General features: G+C 34.4%; 1 protein-coding gene across 2 annotated transcripts in view; it reads left to right on the top strand.

The window, feature by feature from the left end:
• The window catches only part of ASCC3 (activating signal cointegrator 1 complex subunit 3), a 336,070-nt gene that overhangs the window by 64,967 nt on the left and 252,060 nt on the right, over window positions 1-19,043 (top strand). For both annotated transcript variants that reach the window (XM_045084262.1, XM_004767092.3), the window contains exon 8: window positions 49-174. In XM_045084262.1, coding sequence (XP_044940197.1) covers window positions 49-174 — 126 coding nt within the window. The remainder of the gene's footprint in view (window positions 1-48; window positions 175-19,043) is intronic.

Raw genomic sequence — 19,043 nt, 5'->3', positions numbered from 1 at the left:
GATTCTTTAATTGATTTTTTAATTGATTTTTATTCTTTATGTTTATAGATGATTTTACCAGAAGGAATCCAAAGAGAGAATAACAAGATATATGAAGAAGTAAAGATTCCCTATAGTGAACCAATGCCAGTTGGCTTTGAGGAAAAACCAGTTTATATCCAAGACTTAGATGAGGTGAGGTGATCATTTTATATATTTATTTATTTTAAAGATTTATTTATTTTTAGGGAGAGAAAGCAAGAGAGAGCATGCACATGAGTGGGGGTGGGTAGAGGGAAAGAACTAAAAGCAGGCTCCCTGCTGAACGTGGTGCCTGAGGTGGGGCTCAATTTCAGGACCCTGAGATCATGACCTCAGCCAAAATCAACAGTTGTACACTTAACCGATTGAGCCATCCAGGTGCCCCAAGATGATCATTTAAAAAGTTGATATTTTTATGCTTGGTATGTTTTATGAATAGATTTGTAATAAAAATTACACATACACACACACACACACATACACACACATAATTTTTTTAAAGATTTTATTTATGTAATTAAAAGAGTGAGAGAGTGAGAGTGAGAGAGGATAAGCAGGCAGAGGAAGAGGGAGAAGCAGGCTTCTCACTGAGCAGGGAACCCCATGTGGGACTCTATCCCTGGACCCCGGGACATGCATGACCTGAGTCGAAGGCTGATGCTTAACAGACTGAGCCACTCTGGTGCCCCTAGAAAAATTATTTTTTAAAAGTCAGTAGTTGGCTGATGTACTAGAGAGGATATATGCAGTTGTTTACTAAAGAGGTACAGGAGGGGAGTTTAAATTTTCTGGGTCTTTTTTAAAAGAATTTATTTATTTATTAGAGTGAGAGAGAGAGGAGTGGGAGCAGGGGAGGAGCAGAGGGAGATGGACAAGCTGACTCCATACTAAGCATGGGGCTGGACTAGGAGCTTGATCCCACAACCCTGAGATCATGACTAAGACGAAACCAAGAGTTGGACACTCAACGGACTAAGCCACTAGGGGTTCCAGGGGAGTCTAAGTTTTAAAAACTTATTCCTTCACACATTGAACTTATCTTTGTGTATATATTTCTATAATTTCATGTTTGTTTTGGTTCTTTCAACTAATATTTGGTTTAACCTACATAGGCTGGCTTAAACCATTTAAAAGGATTCCTTTGTTGATGTACCAGATGGTCAGCATATAAAACAACAGAATACGATTTGAAGAGGGGATCAAATTCTAAATTGTTTTATTTATCTCAACTTTTAAATTTTGAATAATTTCAAACCTATGGAAAAGTTGCATGAATAGTATTATCCATATATCCTTTGTCTCCTTCGTGTGTCATTTGTTAAAATTTTGCCATATTTGCTTTATCTCAAAATAAAATATTTCTTAATTACTTTTACATTTATTTAAATTGACTGTTCAGCTTGTGATTTATTATTTTCCTGTTTTTTTGGAGTTTTAGTAAATTAGTTTTAGGAAGGGATTATTTATAATTTTGACTAATGTTTAAATTGTGAGGATTTGAGAAAGTTTAATTTATAAAGCTGTGTAGAAAAATAATCTTTCCCTTCAATAAACTTACCAAGCAGTGCCAATCCAGAATATACTGAAGACTCTATACTCAACAGTACTGTGGTAAACTTGTACAGTCCCTTGAAAGAGTATACAGAAACATAAATTACATTGAATTTTGCACTCTGATGGTTTTAGAGAACATCAGTATATTGAGGAGAGTGCTAGTTTGATTTGAGTATTTAAAGTTACTTGGATGACTTCTAGTAATAGGGCATTTACAATTAACTAAATTGTAATGCAGACTAATGATTAACTTTGAAATCAGGTTTTCTTGGGATCTGATTTATTGGATTCTTTGTAAATTAAAATAAAAACTGTTCAGATGATTGTTTCATATGTATTTGGAAACATCTTAATTAGGGTATATATTTGTCAGAATTTACTTTTGCATATTATTTGCTTAGTCAATTCCTTGAAATGTAATTGAGGTCAAATTGAAGTTCTTGGTGATCTACATTTAAGGAAGTCAGAATTCATGATTTTGGAGTGTGCAGGGGTTGGGAAGAATTAGGAAAAGAATTGCTATATTGAAACAAACTTCTTAAGTCTATAATCAGAGCAAATATGGAGTATGTAGGAAGGCACATCATCTTATCCCTTTTTATAAGAAGACAGTTACCCCCCTCATAGATTTTATTTTTATCAATTCCTAAATACTCACCTATACCAAATGCATCCATATGTACATAAAATATGCCCTTTATTTGAAGAAATATGTTAAAGATGTAAGATAGCTGTAGCATATTTAGGTAGACAGTGAGAGTAATAATGCAGAGTATTTCATAAAGACAGTGTAGATAATGAGTAAGAACCTCTGGTCAGTATCTCATCAGCAATAGACTTCACACAGTTTCAATGAAATGTACATCATTTAATGGTTGTCAAACAATTTCACTCAAATCAGTTGATTATAAAGACTTAAAATATTTAATCCAGCACGTTATTTTGGCACTTGTCGGCCACCAAGGTTGTTTATTTTCTGTGTACTACAGGATCTAGTCATCTGGATATTAAACTCACAGAAAAGTCAAAGAAATACATAAGCATGTACTAAATTGAAAAAAAAAATTCTTGGAGTATACACATTACTTAACATTAGCCTTTTCTTCATGATTCCAGTGTTCCATCTGTGTCTTCCTCTCCATCTGCCCCTCCCCTCTGCTCATTGTTTCTCTCTCCCTCTCTGTGTCTCTCTCTCTCAAATAATCAATAAATAAATCTTAAAAAAAAAATTAGGTTAACCTTTCTGTCACCAGAATGAAGTTCCTCTATGTATATTATATATATACATATATATATAATATATCATAAGTAATCATTTAGAAATATCAATAATGAAGGTAAGCAAAAAGAGCAGCATAAAGCAGCATAAAGAGTAACCACAGCCAACCAAAATGAACTCCATTTTACACATATATGTGCATGGGTATTTTGTTTTATAAAATGATATTATATCATACATATTATTTTTTGTGTATTTATTTAAATATCTACATACATCTTTCCATGTCAACAAACATATCTGTAGCATCATTTCTAACCACCATACTGTATTCCATTTTATACCTCTATTACTTATAAACCAATTTCTTATTATTTCAGTTTTGTTTTTTATAATAAGTTTATATATTAGACTAAAGTTGTAATTTTATTTTAGTCAGTTTCATCCTATGCATCAGAATTACCTGTGGATCTTTTTCAAAATCCAAGTGCCTTCTCCCCTATTAAATTATAATGTCTTGGGATGGGCCCAGATACTTATATTTTAAAGATGATTTTTGGAGCACTCTAATTGATTCTGAAATACAGCAAGGGCTAAAAATCTATAAGAGTAAATAATTTTATACATAATTCTTTTTAAACTTTACCAATCATTTTAAGCATTATCATCATTAAGAATTATTTTGTTTAGTGTATTTAATATTAATATTTTTCATATGAAAACAATATTAACACTCATAATGAATGCATCAGTCTTCTTATTTTTCTTTCATATTTATCTCTAAATAAATAACTTTATTCATATTAACTTAGATTATGGAAGTAAGAGTTTTCCTTAAATGGGTTAATGCCATCTATAACCTTAATGTCTGTTTGCCATGTAACCTAATATTTTTCTGAGTACCATGGAGTAGGATGTGGACATCAGTGGGAATCGTGATACGGACCATCATAGTTTAACTTTTCATCTGTTGAAGGTATCAGTGTTGCTTATAGTTTTTTGCTCTTACAAATTGTATAATTCTTCTTAGGCCGCCATAACCACAATCTTGGTGGTTAAACAGCAGACATTTATTTTTCCACAGTTCTGGTGGCTAGAAATCCCAGATCAAGGTGCTGACAGATTTACTTTCTGGTGAGGACTCTCTTCCTGGTTTAGACACAGGCACTTTCTCGCTGTGTCCCGCACCCTCCCATGGCCTCACATGGGCTTTTCTTTGTGTGGTATCTCTTCTCTTCTTGTAAGAACAGGAGCTCTATTGGATTAGGACCTCACTCACATGACCTTATTTAACCTTGTTACTTCTCTAAAATCTCTGTTTCCAAACACTGTCACATTGGGAGTTAGGTCTTTAATTTATGAACTTTGGGGGAACTTAATTTTATCCATAATATGGATAAAGCTGCACTACTTGTTGGTCTACAGGGTTTTGTGTGAATATAAGTTTTCGTTTCTTTGGAGTAAATACCTGAGCTTGCAATTATTGGGTCATATTGTAGCTGCATGTTTAGTTTTTTAAAAAACTGCCACACTGTTTTCTAGAGTAACATTTTATATTCCCACCAGCAATCCAGTATAACTCAATTTCTCCACCTACTTGCCAGCATTTGATTATCACTATTTTTTTTTCTTTTTACTTAGCCATTTTAATTTATATTTTTATATTTTATTTATATTTTTATTTTAACCTTTCTAACTGAATGTAGAGATTTCCCATTGTGTTATTAATTTGCACTTTCATAAGCAACAATAATATTGGAGAATAATGCATTCAAATGCAATGTGTCATTGTAAGTACATAATTAAACCATTTGATGTCCTGTCATTTTAGATAATGATCCCACCAGATGTCATTAACATGAATAGTAATTTAAACCTTGGGAAAAAATATAGGTGTTAACAGAATGTTTGTTTAGTGGATGCTTTTGTTGGCTTAGATCTATTTTATACAACATAGGATCTTTATGGATTACAAAAAGTACTCCAGATGATATCTTTCTCTTTTCACTGAGTGCATAATTGCATGCCATTCCTAACGGTCCTATGGGACCATAGATAAAACCCTATTCCGACTGAATGTCACCTCAGAGTTGAAGGTTGACAGTAGAGCTGCTGGAGTAGTTCAGGACAGAAATGCTAAGTACCTAAATTAAGAAAGTGGCAGCCTATAAGAAAAATGGGTTAAAAAAGAATAATTTAGGTACGAGTGTATATCATTTCTGATAACCGCTTAAATGGGAGGGGATGAAGCAGAGAGAAGACTCTAGAATGACATCTCAGTTTTTCTTTGAATCTAGAACGATGTCTAGGTCATCTTGAGTGAACAATAGTGTCATTTACCAAGGTGAGGAACAGAAGAAAAAGGAAAGGTTTGTACCTGTTCAGTCCAGGAGGCAGAAAACCACTTCGGTTAAGAACGAGCCTCCGATTCCAGACTGGCCTACTTTGACTTGGATCCTCCACTTTCTAGCTGTGAGAGTTGGGGCAGGTTACTGTCCTCTGTGGGATCCAGTGTTTCATTTGTAAAGTTGGAATAATAGTACCTTCCTCATAGTTTAATTGTGAGGATTAAATTTATTAATATATATATAAAAACTTTGAATACTATTAAGGATTTATACATTTTAGCTAAAATGTTAGCTTAAAATGAAAAATGTAATGATGAAAACACTGTGATGTCAAGAGTGAAGATAAAACAAAAAGACTTATTGTTACTTTGGAAATAATATTTAGTTAAATAAATTACTCCTGTATTTATTCATGCTATTTGGCTATTCTTTCATTCCAAACACATGTGGGAGTAGTATCGGATACTATCCTACAAGATCAGGAAGAACTAAACTTATAGTCACTCTATTAAGACATCTAGAGTACTTTCTAATTATTTGATAGAAACTAAAAAAAGTCATTATAATTACTGACATCTGTGGTTATTCAAGAGAGACATTTTGAAAAAAGTGAGATAGAGTAAATATAAAAAGTACTACTTTTCCTGTTTTACTTTGTTTTCTAAACCTGATGTGGGGATCCTAAAGCCAAAGAGTTTATTGACACAGTTGGATTTGATCAAAATTATAAAGACAAGAAAAATAAAGAAGCATTCAGGAAAAACACTTCACAGTGTGGATCTTTTTCATGAGACCAATTTGAATGGGTGAAATGTTGCTACAACCTGGACATGCCCCCAAATAAAAAGCCTTTTCTGAAGTGTCCCACAAGGCTGGTTATTACACTGTCAAGCATATCATCGGTTTCATCAGAAACCATGGCCTTGCATCACTCAATGCCTTTTTAAGAGGTGGTAACAGGAAATAATAACAAAATATAAAGTTGAAAGTTGCATAGTGAGTTCACGATATTGTTTACACTGATAGGGATCTTAGTAAAGATTTCACAAATTTCATGGAGATTGAAATGGTGTAGCACAAATTAAATTTCTAACCATTTTATAAAATTCTGTTTCCCTTGATAAATGCTTTGCTTCACCTGGAGATTGGAGCCATGAGAATCTTGATTCTTATAGACTTGTTTGCTATATTTGATGCTAATCCCATCAAAACAAACAAATGAACAAACATGTAGACTACTTCTACATCCTTATAATTCCTACAATTATTTTTATTCTTTTTGCTTTAACAGTCTTTTTAAGACATTATGATATCTAGGGGCACCTGGATGGAGCAGTCGGTTAAGCATGGAATGGTTTCAGCCCAGGTTGTGATCTGAGGGCTTGAGATCAAGCCCCATGTTGGGCTCTGTGCTCAGCACGGAGGCAGCTTGACAGTCTCTCCCTCTTTCCCTCTGTCCCTCCTGCTCATGTGCACTCTTTCTCTCTATCTCAAGTAAATCTTTAAAAAAAAACTTAAGATACCTAATAAAGACGAACAAAATTTCTGTACTTGTGTACCTATCAGGTTACCCCTTTATGCCTTGTGTAGATCCAGATTTTTATTTGGTATTTGTTTCTTATAGTGCAGGTTTGTTGATCAATTCTTCCAGCTTGGTATGTCTGGAAAAAGCCTTCATTTTGTCTTTGTTCTTAACAGATATTTCATTTGATATAGAATTCCAGGCTGACAGTTTTGTTTGTTTGTTTTTGCAAGTCCCTATAGATATAGCTGTATTTTATTGCTTTCATTGTTTCTACTAATAATGAGCATGCTTTTATTATGCTATTATTCTTAATCTTCCTTTCTGGGTAATATGCTTTTTTTCTGGTTGATTTTTAAGATTTCTCCTTGTCATTGGTTTTAGGCAATTTGATTATGATGTGACTTTATATTAGCTTTCTGTCATTGTACAAGAAATTACCAAAAATTTAGTTACTTAGAACATCCATTTATTATCTCCAAATTCTGGAAGTCTGATTTGGGTGGGCTTAACTGGGATCCTCTGTTCACTGTTTCGTAACAGCAAAACTATTGCTTTAGCCAGGCTGATCTCTTATCTGGAAGTTCTGGGGAAGGATTCGCTTAACAAGCGCATTCAGGTTGTTGGCCAAATCCACATCCTTAGAGTTGTGGAGCTGAGGTTCCTGATTCTTTGCTGTCTACTGTTCTTAGCTCCTCAACACTACCCACATTCTTTGGCATATGGCCCACTCCATCTTCATAGCCAACAAAGCAGTGTCAAATTTCCTGTGTGTTCTAAATCTCTCACCTCTTCTAATGGTGAAGAAAACTCTGACTTTAAAAGATTCTTGGGATTAGGTTAGAGTCACTCAGATAATCTTCCTTTCTAAAGGTCAGCTGTTGCATGTAGCATAACAGAATCACAGAAGTAACATCCGTCATATTCATAGTTCTGAGGTTTATGCAGGAAGTTAAGTACACTGTGGAGTGTGGCAGGGATTGAAGAGGAAGTCTTGAGAGCCAGCTTAGAAATCTGCCTACCACTGCCTTGATGCAGTTTTCTTCAGGGATTTTGTGCATGCTATTGGTTAAGTATCTTGGATCTGTGGGTTTCTGGTTTTCATCAAATGTGGGAAGTTTCCAGCAATTATTTTTCAAGTTTTCTATGCCTTCCTCCCTCTCAGGAAGTCTTATCAAAGATATATTAGGGTTCCAGAAGTTGTCACACAGCTTACTGATGTTCTATTAACTTTTATTTTGTTTTTTGATATTTTTCTCTCCTCATGCTTCATTTTGGGTGGTTTCTGTTGTCTTGTCTTAAAATTCACTGATCTTTTTTCTTTGGTGTCTAAGATACTGTTCATACCATTCAGTGTATTGTTCATCTAGCACTGACGTTTTGTCTCTAAAAGTGTAATTTTTTTTTAGTTTGATATCTTCTATGTCTCCACTTGCATAGTCATTTCTGTAGGTTGGGGTCAGCAAACTTTTTCTGTAAAGGGGCAGATAGAAATTATTTTAGGCTTAGTGGACCACATAAGGTCTCTGTTCAACAGTCATTATTCTCTTCTTGTTTCTTAAATTACTCATTCAAAATGTAATGACCATTTGTAGTTTATAGGCCATAAAAACCAAGCCAAACCAAACAAACAAACAAAAAAAAGAACAAGAAGAAAAAAGAAAAGGAAAGAAAACCAGGGGCACCTGGGTGGCTCAGTGGGTTAAAGCCTCTGCCTTTGGCTCAGGTCATGATCCCAGGGTCCTGGGATCAAGCCCTGCATCTGCATTGGCTTTCTGCTCAGCGGGGAGCTTGCTTCCTCCTCTTCTCTCTCTCTCTGCCTGCCTGTCTGCCTACTTGTGATCTATGTCTGTCAAATAAATAAATAATTTAAAAAAAAATCTTTGAAAAGAAAGAAAACCAAACCAAACCAAAACAAAAAACCAAAACCAAAAAGAAGTACCCAGATGTCTGGCTAGATTTGGCCCATAAGCCATAATTTGCTGACCTTTGCTTTAGTTATTTGAAGAGCCCATCATTTGTGTTACTTCTTGATTTGTTTTAGTTGCTCAGATCAGTTTATATTCTTATTGTAATTTTTTTCCTGCTTTTTACCATGCACAGTCATTTTTTTGTGAAAACCAGACATTGCGATTTTATCTTGTTGGGTGCCAGATATTTTTTGTATTCTTATAAACATCCTTAAGTTTTTTCCTGAAATATAGTTAAGTTTGAGTCAATTTGACCCTTTCAGGTCTTGCTTCAAAAATTTCTTAGGTGGGTCAACGCAGCACTTAAAGGCTAGTTTGGCCTCACTATTTAGACACAGCCCTTCTGAGTAAAGTACTCTACATAATTACCAGTAAAATAAGAGGTTTTTCACTGTGGTTGGTAAAGAAACAGATCTGTTCCAGACCCTATTGGGTGAAGTTTGAGTTTACTTCTTCTAATCCATTTAAGTGGCTCTTTTGCCTACCGTGGGTGCTTTTCTCATATGCTTGTGCTAGTCAGCAGTCACCAGAGACTTAAAGGAAGCCCTTTCGAATTCCAATCTCTGGAGCTGTCAACTCTCTCCTTCTGATTATTATTTATTTTTAACAACAAAAATATCTCCCCCAAATGGAGAAACTCTGCTCTAAAGGGAATGAAGTAGAACCTGAAGCTGATGCAGTTGAGAATTATTATTCCATCAAAACTGATGGAATCAGTCCCTGTGTTTTAACAGAATCTTCAGTGATTATTTATGGATTTTATTTTTCTTTTTGAACCAAAAGCAGCAGATAACTGAAAATTGGGAGTTTTACCAAGTTAAAAGAAGGTGTGTTTTCCCCCTTCTTTCTGAGGGAGGCCAATGGTTTATTGCATTCCCAAATAAGTTGTTATTAAAGAAAGGAAATAATCCTATTTTCAGAATTACAAATGATCCGAAAAATGAGATCTGTACTCTGAAGTAAGATCTTAAGTAAAATGAGAAAAGAAAAAGAAGATTCCACCCCAGCTGTTCCCATTCTTTACCTACATTTTCACTGGGCAGCCCTCCTGCCCCATCCTTCCTAAAAAAATATTTGGCAATATTTTAAGGCACTTTGGGTTGTCACACTAGGAGGATGCTTCTGTCATTTGGTAAGTAGAAGCCAAGGTGCTGCTAAACATTCCACAGTGCACATGACAGCCTCTCAGAACAAAGAATTACCAAAATATCAATAATGCTAAGATTGAGAAACCACAATAGCACAGAGCCATCTAAGAATTTTATACCCTCCAGAGTTAGATACCTGCAAACTTGGTCCTTTTTTTTTTTTTTTTTCTCTTCTAAGCATTGAATGGCATCTAAAAATACTACAAAATAAGGTGGTTAAAACTTTTGATCTCTAATCACTCCCTTCCCAAGCTGCTTTGATATTGTTGTCATGTATTTTAGTCTCTCTTGTTTTAATTTTTCTCAGGTATTACTTTTACTGTTACTATTGTTTACTGTCAATAATTGCTCACTTTTTTTTTTTTTATAAGATTTTATTTATTTATTTGACAGAGAGATCACAAGTATGCAGAGAGGCAGGCAGAGAGAGAGAGAGAGGGAAGCAGGCTCTCCGCTGAGCAGAGAGCCCGATGCGGGGCTCGATCCCAGAACCCTGGGATCATGACCTGAGCCGAAGGCAGAGGCTTTAACCCACTGAGCCACTCAGGCGCCCCGCTCACTATTTTTTAATTCCATCAGTGCATTCATGTTCTGTGACTTTTCCTTGCCTGAATTTTCTTTAGTGAGAATCTGATACTGACAAAAAATCTCTTAATTTCTTTAATCTAAAATGCCTTTAATTTACCTTGTTCTTGAAAGATATTATTGCTGGTAATAGAATTCCGAGTTCGTGCTTATTTTCTCTTACCACACTAAAGATATTACTCTTTTGCATCCTATCTTAAAACATTAAAGATGTCCTTATAACATCATCTGCTTTTCTTTTTTTTTTTTTAGAGATTTTATTTATTTATTTGTCAGAGAGAGAGAGAGCGCACGCACAGGCAGGCAGAGTGGCAGCAGAGGCAGAGGGAGAAGCAGGCTCCCTGCTGAGCAAGGAGCCCGATATGGGACTCCATCCCAGGACGCTGGATATGGGACTCGATCCCAGGACGCTGGGATCATTACCCGAGCTGAAGGCAGCTGCTTAACCAACTGAGCCACCCAGGCATCCCTGCTTTTCATTTTTAATTGAGTTTTTTTGTTTGTCTCTTTGTTTGCTTGTGAGGTAAGCTTTCTCTCTGGCTGCTTATATAAGAGCTTCCTTTGCCCTTGGGATTTCCAGTTTTATCACGTCTCCATAATAAATCTTTTTTGGTAACTTCTTCTTCATTTTCTTATTTTATGATTTGTTTAATGTCATCAACCAAAAGAAGTAAGGAAGGAAAAACGATTTTATATTTTTCATGTACCTATAACTTGACATTGTTAAAATGAAAGAAAAAATAGTAGTGTTTCCCATGTCTTCCTTGAGCTTGCATCATAGCTGGGGACATTAAAAAAAAAAAAAAAAAAAGTCCCCTGTGCTGAGCATTTACAAATAATGTACTGTAGAATGCACTAAGTACAAAATCAGTAGTGCAGATTTAATCAATCATATAGAAGGCAGAGGGATTAGAGCAGGCTGTGGCTGCTAATGACAATTTCTTGGAGAGCATGAGGCTTGAGTTGTTTCTTGACTGCGATGTTCAGGGGGAGTTGATCTTTATCTGAACAGTGACAATGAATTTAACAATGTCTTTTTGTAATAGAGCTGGGTGTGGAATGTACAGAGAAAAGAACATTTTTTAGTTTTTGTGATGAAAACTTTGTGTAGACCTGGTATAAAATAGTAGAGATTATGTTATGTCCACACTACTATTTCTATAGAAACTTTAAAGTGGTGTTACTGTTTTAAAAACTTGGTCACTGACAGAACACTATTTTATGATTAGAGTATTATGTGAAGTATTATTCCGGAAAGCTCTAAGGAAAACCCTAAAAATTTCTCAGCTTCCTCTCAAAAGTAATTAGGGATTTTGAAGTATTCTGTCTGTGTGAAAAGGTTGCTTTTGATGGACTATATAATGTTTTGGAGGTCAGTAGGGGTTCAATGTGTAAAAATGTGATGTATTAACTTTCTTAGAAAGTTGTAAATAAGATATTTTTATTTATTTGTGATTCCCAGTGGTTATTTAAATTGTGATTAAAATGTAATATTTACTTGTTGTGAAAGTGCTCTGTAGTTCAAATATATGAAATGGCTAGGACTCATTTGAAGGGAAATTCTATCTATAGTTTTCCTTATAAAGAAGAATTAATTTTGTCTGTATACTGTGAACTTCATTGAGATTATAGTATCATAAAGTCTACTGGGAACACTTGCAAATTGCTAACTAGGAAAAGGGCATCAGCTGTTTGAAAAAAAAAACCTGCTAAACTAAAGAGAGTTATAACTAACACCTGCTTTTCTAGCTAGTCATAATCTAACAAAAGGACTTTCTTTACAACATATACTTTGTTGATTTTATGACAAGAAACTAGAAGAGAGATTAAAAGCCTAAAACATATTGTGCTGTCCCAGAATGATAACTTTAGAACTCAAATGAATTCAGAAATCTGAAAAGTAGATGAATTTAACTTGTAATGTGAGAATTTCAAATTGCTTTAGAAATAGACTCAGTCCATATCTTCCAATATATCTATGTATTGTGGTTACACAGACCTATTATAATAAACAAATATTTGATAGGATTGTATTGCTATGTATAGATTTTCATTATTTTTCTCTGGAAATATGCATGGATTGATTATCATTTATCAATAATCATTTCTTGAGCTCCTGATGGATGCAAGGCATTGTACTAGGAGGTACAATGGGTGTAAAGCAGTTTAAAATTATGATCCTGCCTTTAGATGAAATTTATCCAGTTAAGCAAATAGAACTGAGGTTAAATTCCACCGTTGGCACATTTTGTGTTGTGGATCAGAGTACATAGCACCTCTGAATTTCAGTTATCTCATCAGACTATTTATTTTGAAGATTATATAGTCAATACACAGAAAAGGTGTAGCTGTGTCTGTGATACATTTTAGGTGATTAGTAAATTCCCAGACTGAGAAATAATTATATAAACTGTTCTTACATGAAAGCTGAGTTTTGCTGTTTTATTGGAAAGAGTACACATTGAGTCTATTAAGAGATATTGGTAGGTGAAATTATTTTGTATAAATAACTTCAGAATTCCTCAAAAATGAATGTTGAGGGGTGCCTGCGCCTGGGTGGCTCGGTGGGTTGGAGCCTCTGCCTTTGGCTCGTGTCATGATCCCGGGGTCCTGGGATCGAGCCCCGCATCGGGCTCTCTGCTCGGCGGGGACCCTGCTTCCTCCTCTCTCTCTGCCTGCCTCTCTGCCTACTTGTGATCTGTCTGTCAAATAAATGGATAAGATCTTAAAAAAAAAAAAGGTTGAAGTAGTACAGAAGACAGTTTTAAATTAATAAAGATAAAGTGACTTATGTTTCTTTAGTTAATACTCTACATTTTATTAGGTACCTTATATTGCATTTTCTAACTTAATTCCCCCTTGTAAGCTCTGTAAGCAACTTTAGAGAGGACAAGTTTAAATTTCATCCAATGATGCAAATATCAATGACTAAACATAGGCCACCTTGCTTTTTACACTCTTATTTATTTATTTATTTATTTATTTTACTTTATTTTCAGCGTGACAGTATTCATTGTTTTTGCACCACACTCAGTGCTCTATGCAATCCGTGTCCTCTCCAATACCCACCACCTGGATCCCCCAGCCTCCCACCGCCCCCTTCAAAACCCTCAGATTGTTTTTCAGAGTCCATAGTCTCTCATGGTTCACCTCCCCTTCCAGTTTCCCTCAACTCCCTTCTCCTCTCCATCTCCCCTTGTCCTCCATGTTATTTGTTATGCTCCACAAATAGGTGAAACCATATGATAATTGACTTTCTCTGCTTGACTTATTTCACTCAGCATAATCTCTTCCAGTCCCGTCCATGTTGCTACAAAAGTTAGGTATTCATCCTTTCTGATGGAGGCGTAATACTCTACAGTGTATGTGGACCACATCTTCCTTATCCATTCGTTCGTTGGAGGGCATGTTGGTTCTTTCCATAGTTTGGCGACCGTGGCCATTGCTGCTATAAACATTGGGGTACAAATGGCCCTTCTTTTCACTACATTGTATCTTTGGGGTAAATACCCAGTATACACTCTTCTTTTTAAAAAAGATTTATTTATTTTACAGAGAAAAAGTGCATGTGTGCAATTGTATAGGGAAGGGTAGAGGAAGAGTGGAAGGGAAGGCTGACTCCCTGCTGAGCGGGGAGCTCGATGCAGGGCTCCATCTTAGGACCCTGAGATCATGACCTGAGAAAAATCAAGAGTCAGACCCTTAGCCAGCTGAGCCACCCAGGTGCCCTCCTTTTACATTCTTAATAAGCTGTTACATTGTTGATCAGTTTCAGAGTTAATATGAAAATAATAATTATATGAGATAATTTAAATATATCAAGGGAAATCATTGTATAAAGGAAATCTCAATGTATTCTTAAGTAATCTGCCTAATAATCACGTTTTATTACATACGTGTTATGATTTCTTCCTTGTTTTGCTTATCCTTTCAAATCTCTGCATACTGCTCAAGAGGTTCAAGCAAAACATTTTCCTTTTAGAGACTCCCTTACTAAATATATGCCTTCAACTTGATACATGTTTCAAACAAAAGTTTTTCTGAGCCAGAGGTACTTTGTTTTTTCCATAGGTTTTCTCCTTAGGTTGTGTTAAATTATTAAAGAACAGATGACTAAGAAAACCTAGTCACTGTGTTGGGAGGTAGGTAGGGAAAGTTAGGATAACATTTTTTAATCTTGCTTGTGCTTGATAATCCTTGGGGTGCTATTAAGAAATGTACGAATTACCATGCCCACCCTAGACAATTGAATGAAAACCTCAAGGGTTAAATTCTGGAAATGTCATTTTTAAAAGCATGCACACCACACTCTCAGGAGTATGAGGAGCCTCTTCTCCAGGCACTGGCCTCCTCGGCATACCTTCGTTGGAGCTCCTCTCCAGCAGTCTTCAACCAGATCCTTTCCCTACTCTTTTGAGTGGTGTGTTTAATGTATCTGGAACTCTTCTATGTGAGTCTCAGATCTCATGTGGAAACAAGTAGTAAATTTCAGTTTAAGGGAGTAATTTATAAGCCCGCTTTATTGCTTGTTTCCGCAATAAATAAATAATTCTCAGATCTTCCATTTTGTAGAAATGACTTAATGATATTACGTTGTGTATTTAAAATGTTAGAAATTTTAAAAGGTACCAATTTAAATACGTATTTTAAAATTTCTGATCTTCAGGAAGTCAATACAATGTATGTTCTTAAGCATTGAAATACACACACACACACTTGTGTATTAAAGTGACCACTCTAAATAACTCATTAACACTTTTGTTATATGATATATACTTTTACTGTTATTATTATTTATAGTAAATGAATTATTGACTTGAAACCAAACTAAGTTATTTTTCAGTATTGTGGGATTAAATGCAAGTGGAAATAATCTCTTACCAGTCGGAACAATTCATCTGAGGATTCTATAATGACAAAATTTTCTTGTTTAAGACAATCCAAGTTTAAAGTACACTCTTGCTTTATTTAATTAGTTTTGGAAAGTTTAAAGTAATATATAGTGGAAGAAAATTTAAATTAATAAATTGCCCATAATTTGATACCTATAACATTTTGAGAGCTTAACTGTGTAAGTGCCAAAATATTTATCCTTCCTCAAGATTTCAAGTAAGCTAGTGGAAGTAACTTAAAGGTTAAACTCAGAGCTGAAGCCAGTTATTGCCATAAATATCAGCCAAGAATCTGAAAATGACATTTTATTTGTAGGATTCAACAAAATTTGACAGAGACTGTTGTGCTTCTGTTTTATTACCCTGATTAGAGGTGCAGCTGTTGGTTGGAAGGCAGGTCTTACAGTTTGGACCAGAGTGACTGTAGTACCAAATAAATAATGGTAACTTATATTTTTAAACTATACTGCTTACATTGATATCCTGGAGGGATATTTAGGTACACGTCAGTATGAGTTCATCTCCCTTGTGAAAATAGTTTATTAACTAAATAGAAAATACCAGATTCTTCCATCCAAGTACTAACCAGGCCCGACCCTGCTTAGCTTCCGAGATCAGACGAGATCGGGCGCGTTCAGGGTGGTATGGCCGTAGACGAAAATACCAGATTCTTAACCTTCAACTTCACTTCTGCTTTTTATGCCTCTGAAGTTTGTGTACTTAATTATGATACTGGTTTTGTGAAATTAGCCCTGTATTATTATGGTAATGAGTTCTAATGACAAGGAAACCAAATCTACCCAAATCAAACCCATAACTGAGTTCTCTTTTCTGTCCTCGTGTGCAGTGGAATTGTGACTATTGGCTCAGCATTTCAGTGTTACTTCAGAGAGATAACTGACATGATAAATTGTTAGATTGATGTGTGCTGAGAAGACACCCAAATATGCCATTTCAGGAGTTTATCAGTGGAGCTTATGGGCAGCCAGGGTTTTGGGAATTTCAAAATTCCCTCTTGAGAACTTTTTCTTTGGTTCTCCTTAGCATTCAAGCCTTCACTCATCTTAGGAACAAGGAAGCTAACTTCCCCTTCCAAGAAGAGGTGAGTGCACCTCTCTGACTCCCACTGTACCTTAAGTTCTCATTCAGTGTAGTATTCCCATTGTTTGTTATTTTGTCCTTGTTATTTTTTTTCTCTTCAAGGACATTGATAGCTTCTTATTTATCATTTTGTCATCGTATAGTGGAGTATATTTAGACAACTCATCTATTTAGTTGGGTTTATTTTTTATTGTTTTTATTATGCTTCTTAGATGGAGTATTTTCAGTATGAATGAATTTTCAGGAGTTGATACTAAGAGCATATTAAGTATTTCCAGTTACTATTTTAGTGATATAAATGCATTCAGTTAAATAACATGGAAGGATTATGAATTATGCATTATAATTTCTGATGGCTTTTTGTCATATGTAATAACTTACCTGATTTTCACAAAATCTTATAATCTCAGTTCTTTCAAAGATTTAATAGTAGATTACTCTCCTGAGGCCTTTTGTTGTTAAGATTTAATTTCCTCTACCCAGATTGTCTGGTTCAAAATGAATTATTATGAAATATTAAGATGGACGACTCTTCAGTAAAGAGAAACTGGCCATAGACTGTCTTTCTTTTCTCTTTATAATTAGCAGAATTCAGTAATTCTTCAGTGTGCTTTTAGGTGGAAGTACAAGTTGGAAATTTGGTGTTTGGTAAAGATGTTGGGCTCTTTTTATGAGATAATGAAAAAGGGTGACTCAGTTAATTTGTATTAACATAAAAACATTACATATTTCTATCTATAAAGAAACAAATTATGTTATTTTTAATGCATTAACACAGTACAGAGCACATCTTCCTTTTTTTGTTTATTGTTAAGATAAACTGCACTTAAATAAAAGAATTTTTGGTGGGGCTGAGTATAAAATCTGTTCACTACCAAAAAAAGAAGTATCTAAAATATAATATTAACATTTATAAAACAGAAAGTGAAAGTTCTTTTATAATCCCAACTCCTGTGGAGCAGTTTGATATATATCTTCCTGTAATTTTTTTAATATATTAACAAATATTTAATTATGTTAATGTTCTGTGGTATGCTTTTTTTTTCTTTTCTTTTGGATACAGTTTCCTATAAGCACAAATATCTTCTTTATTCAGTTTGACTACTGTAATTCATGAAGAATGTAACATGAGTTAATTATCCCAATCCGTTATTTGTGGACATTCAACTTATATCTATTTTTTCTTGTAAATGTCGTTTTAGCAAATGTCTTTGTGCTTATTTCCTGGCATTTTTGTTCAGTTAGTTTAAGTTGGATAAATTTTTTGAAGTGGGATTTTTAGGTTAAATATATGCAAATTTATTAACATTAACCATTTATAAGTAATATATATAATGCATTTGAAGATATAAACATTATCAAGAATAATCATTTTTTTGAAAATTGTAAACACTTGGTTTAATAAAAATTCTCTTTGCCTTTATTCAGTTATTAGTATGGTTAGTATGTTCATTGAGTTTGCATTTTTATTTTTATTAAATTAGGTTACTTTGTTAAAAATTAGCATAAGAAATAAGAGTGTAAAGTAATGAAATCAGGAAGCCTTATAAGCTTTTAATTGGGATTTTTAAATTTGGATTTTGGTATTAGATTTGCTCTGCTTGCTGCCTACTGGCCATTTATCTTTGGGTAGATTCTTCGAACCTGCTTTGCCCAGTGTCCCCATCTTTAAAATAAGGAGGGCATTTATAGTGATGAGCACTGTATTTAAGTGATAAGTCACTAAATTCTACACCTGAAACTAATATTTCACTGTATGTTAAAAAACTGAAAATTAAGTAAAAACTTGAAGAAATGTAAAAAATAAAATAAAATAAGGTCTTTTTATAAAGACCTATGTCATGATGTTTCTTTGGGTATTAAATGAAATAATCGCCTTATAGTATTTAAAAGTTTCATATGTATTATGTGCTCAATAGAAATGCTAACTATTACTATTATTAAATGGATTAGTGAACAATTATCAACTTAAATAATAAAGAATATATTATCTTATGTATTTGTAATCCAAGATCATTGAAGATAACATTTTAATATTTGTGTTATATCATGTTAGTTTACTGATCTTGACACAGATCATCTAGTTTGGGATTGGCATATTCAGTGAAATAGTATGTGAAGTCTTCTCTTTTTTTTTTTTTTTAATTTATTTTTTAAAGTTAGAGTATGGAGGTGTGTAGTAGTTTAGTTGGGGACCTAGTAACAGGTTCCTTGTAGTCCAGATTTACCTGGTGCACCATGAGTTGTTGAGGACAGAGAAAAAGTCCTCACAGCTTGAGACTTTGTGGCTAGTGTTCAATATACATTGCATGAATGGGAGAATGCAGTTTAGATGATGGCAGGAATATAGTTTAACTTTTGCATTTAATAACATATCTGATTCTGTGATGAAACCATAGAGTCTTGTGTGAGGCCATAGGTCTAATGTATCAGGTATTGGAGGTAAGAAGAATCTGCCATTCTTCTATTCCTGAACGTTTCAGAGATACCCTTGAGTAGCTAGGTGTATTCAGATGAAAAATAGAATGTCAGGGAGGAGAGTGAGTGGAGGAATACATGATTTAAGATAATTTGAAGGGTCTTCAGAAGAGTAATTCAATTTATCTTTTTGTCTCTGGAGGGTAAAATAGGAATAATGAGAAGAACTTTTTAATATGAAATGTTTTTGAAATACTTAACTCAC

The sequence above is a fragment of the Mustela putorius genome, unplaced genomic scaffold (genome assembly GCF_011764305.1).
Source record: "Mustela putorius furo isolate JIRA1106 unplaced genomic scaffold, ASM1176430v1.1 tig00000759_pilon_pilon_pilon, whole genome shotgun sequence".
NCBI classification, from domain to species: Eukaryota; Metazoa; Chordata; class Mammalia; order Carnivora; family Mustelidae; genus Mustela; species Mustela putorius.
Note: the sequence above shows the minus strand (reverse complement) of the source record. Positions and strands in the feature narration are given on the sequence as shown.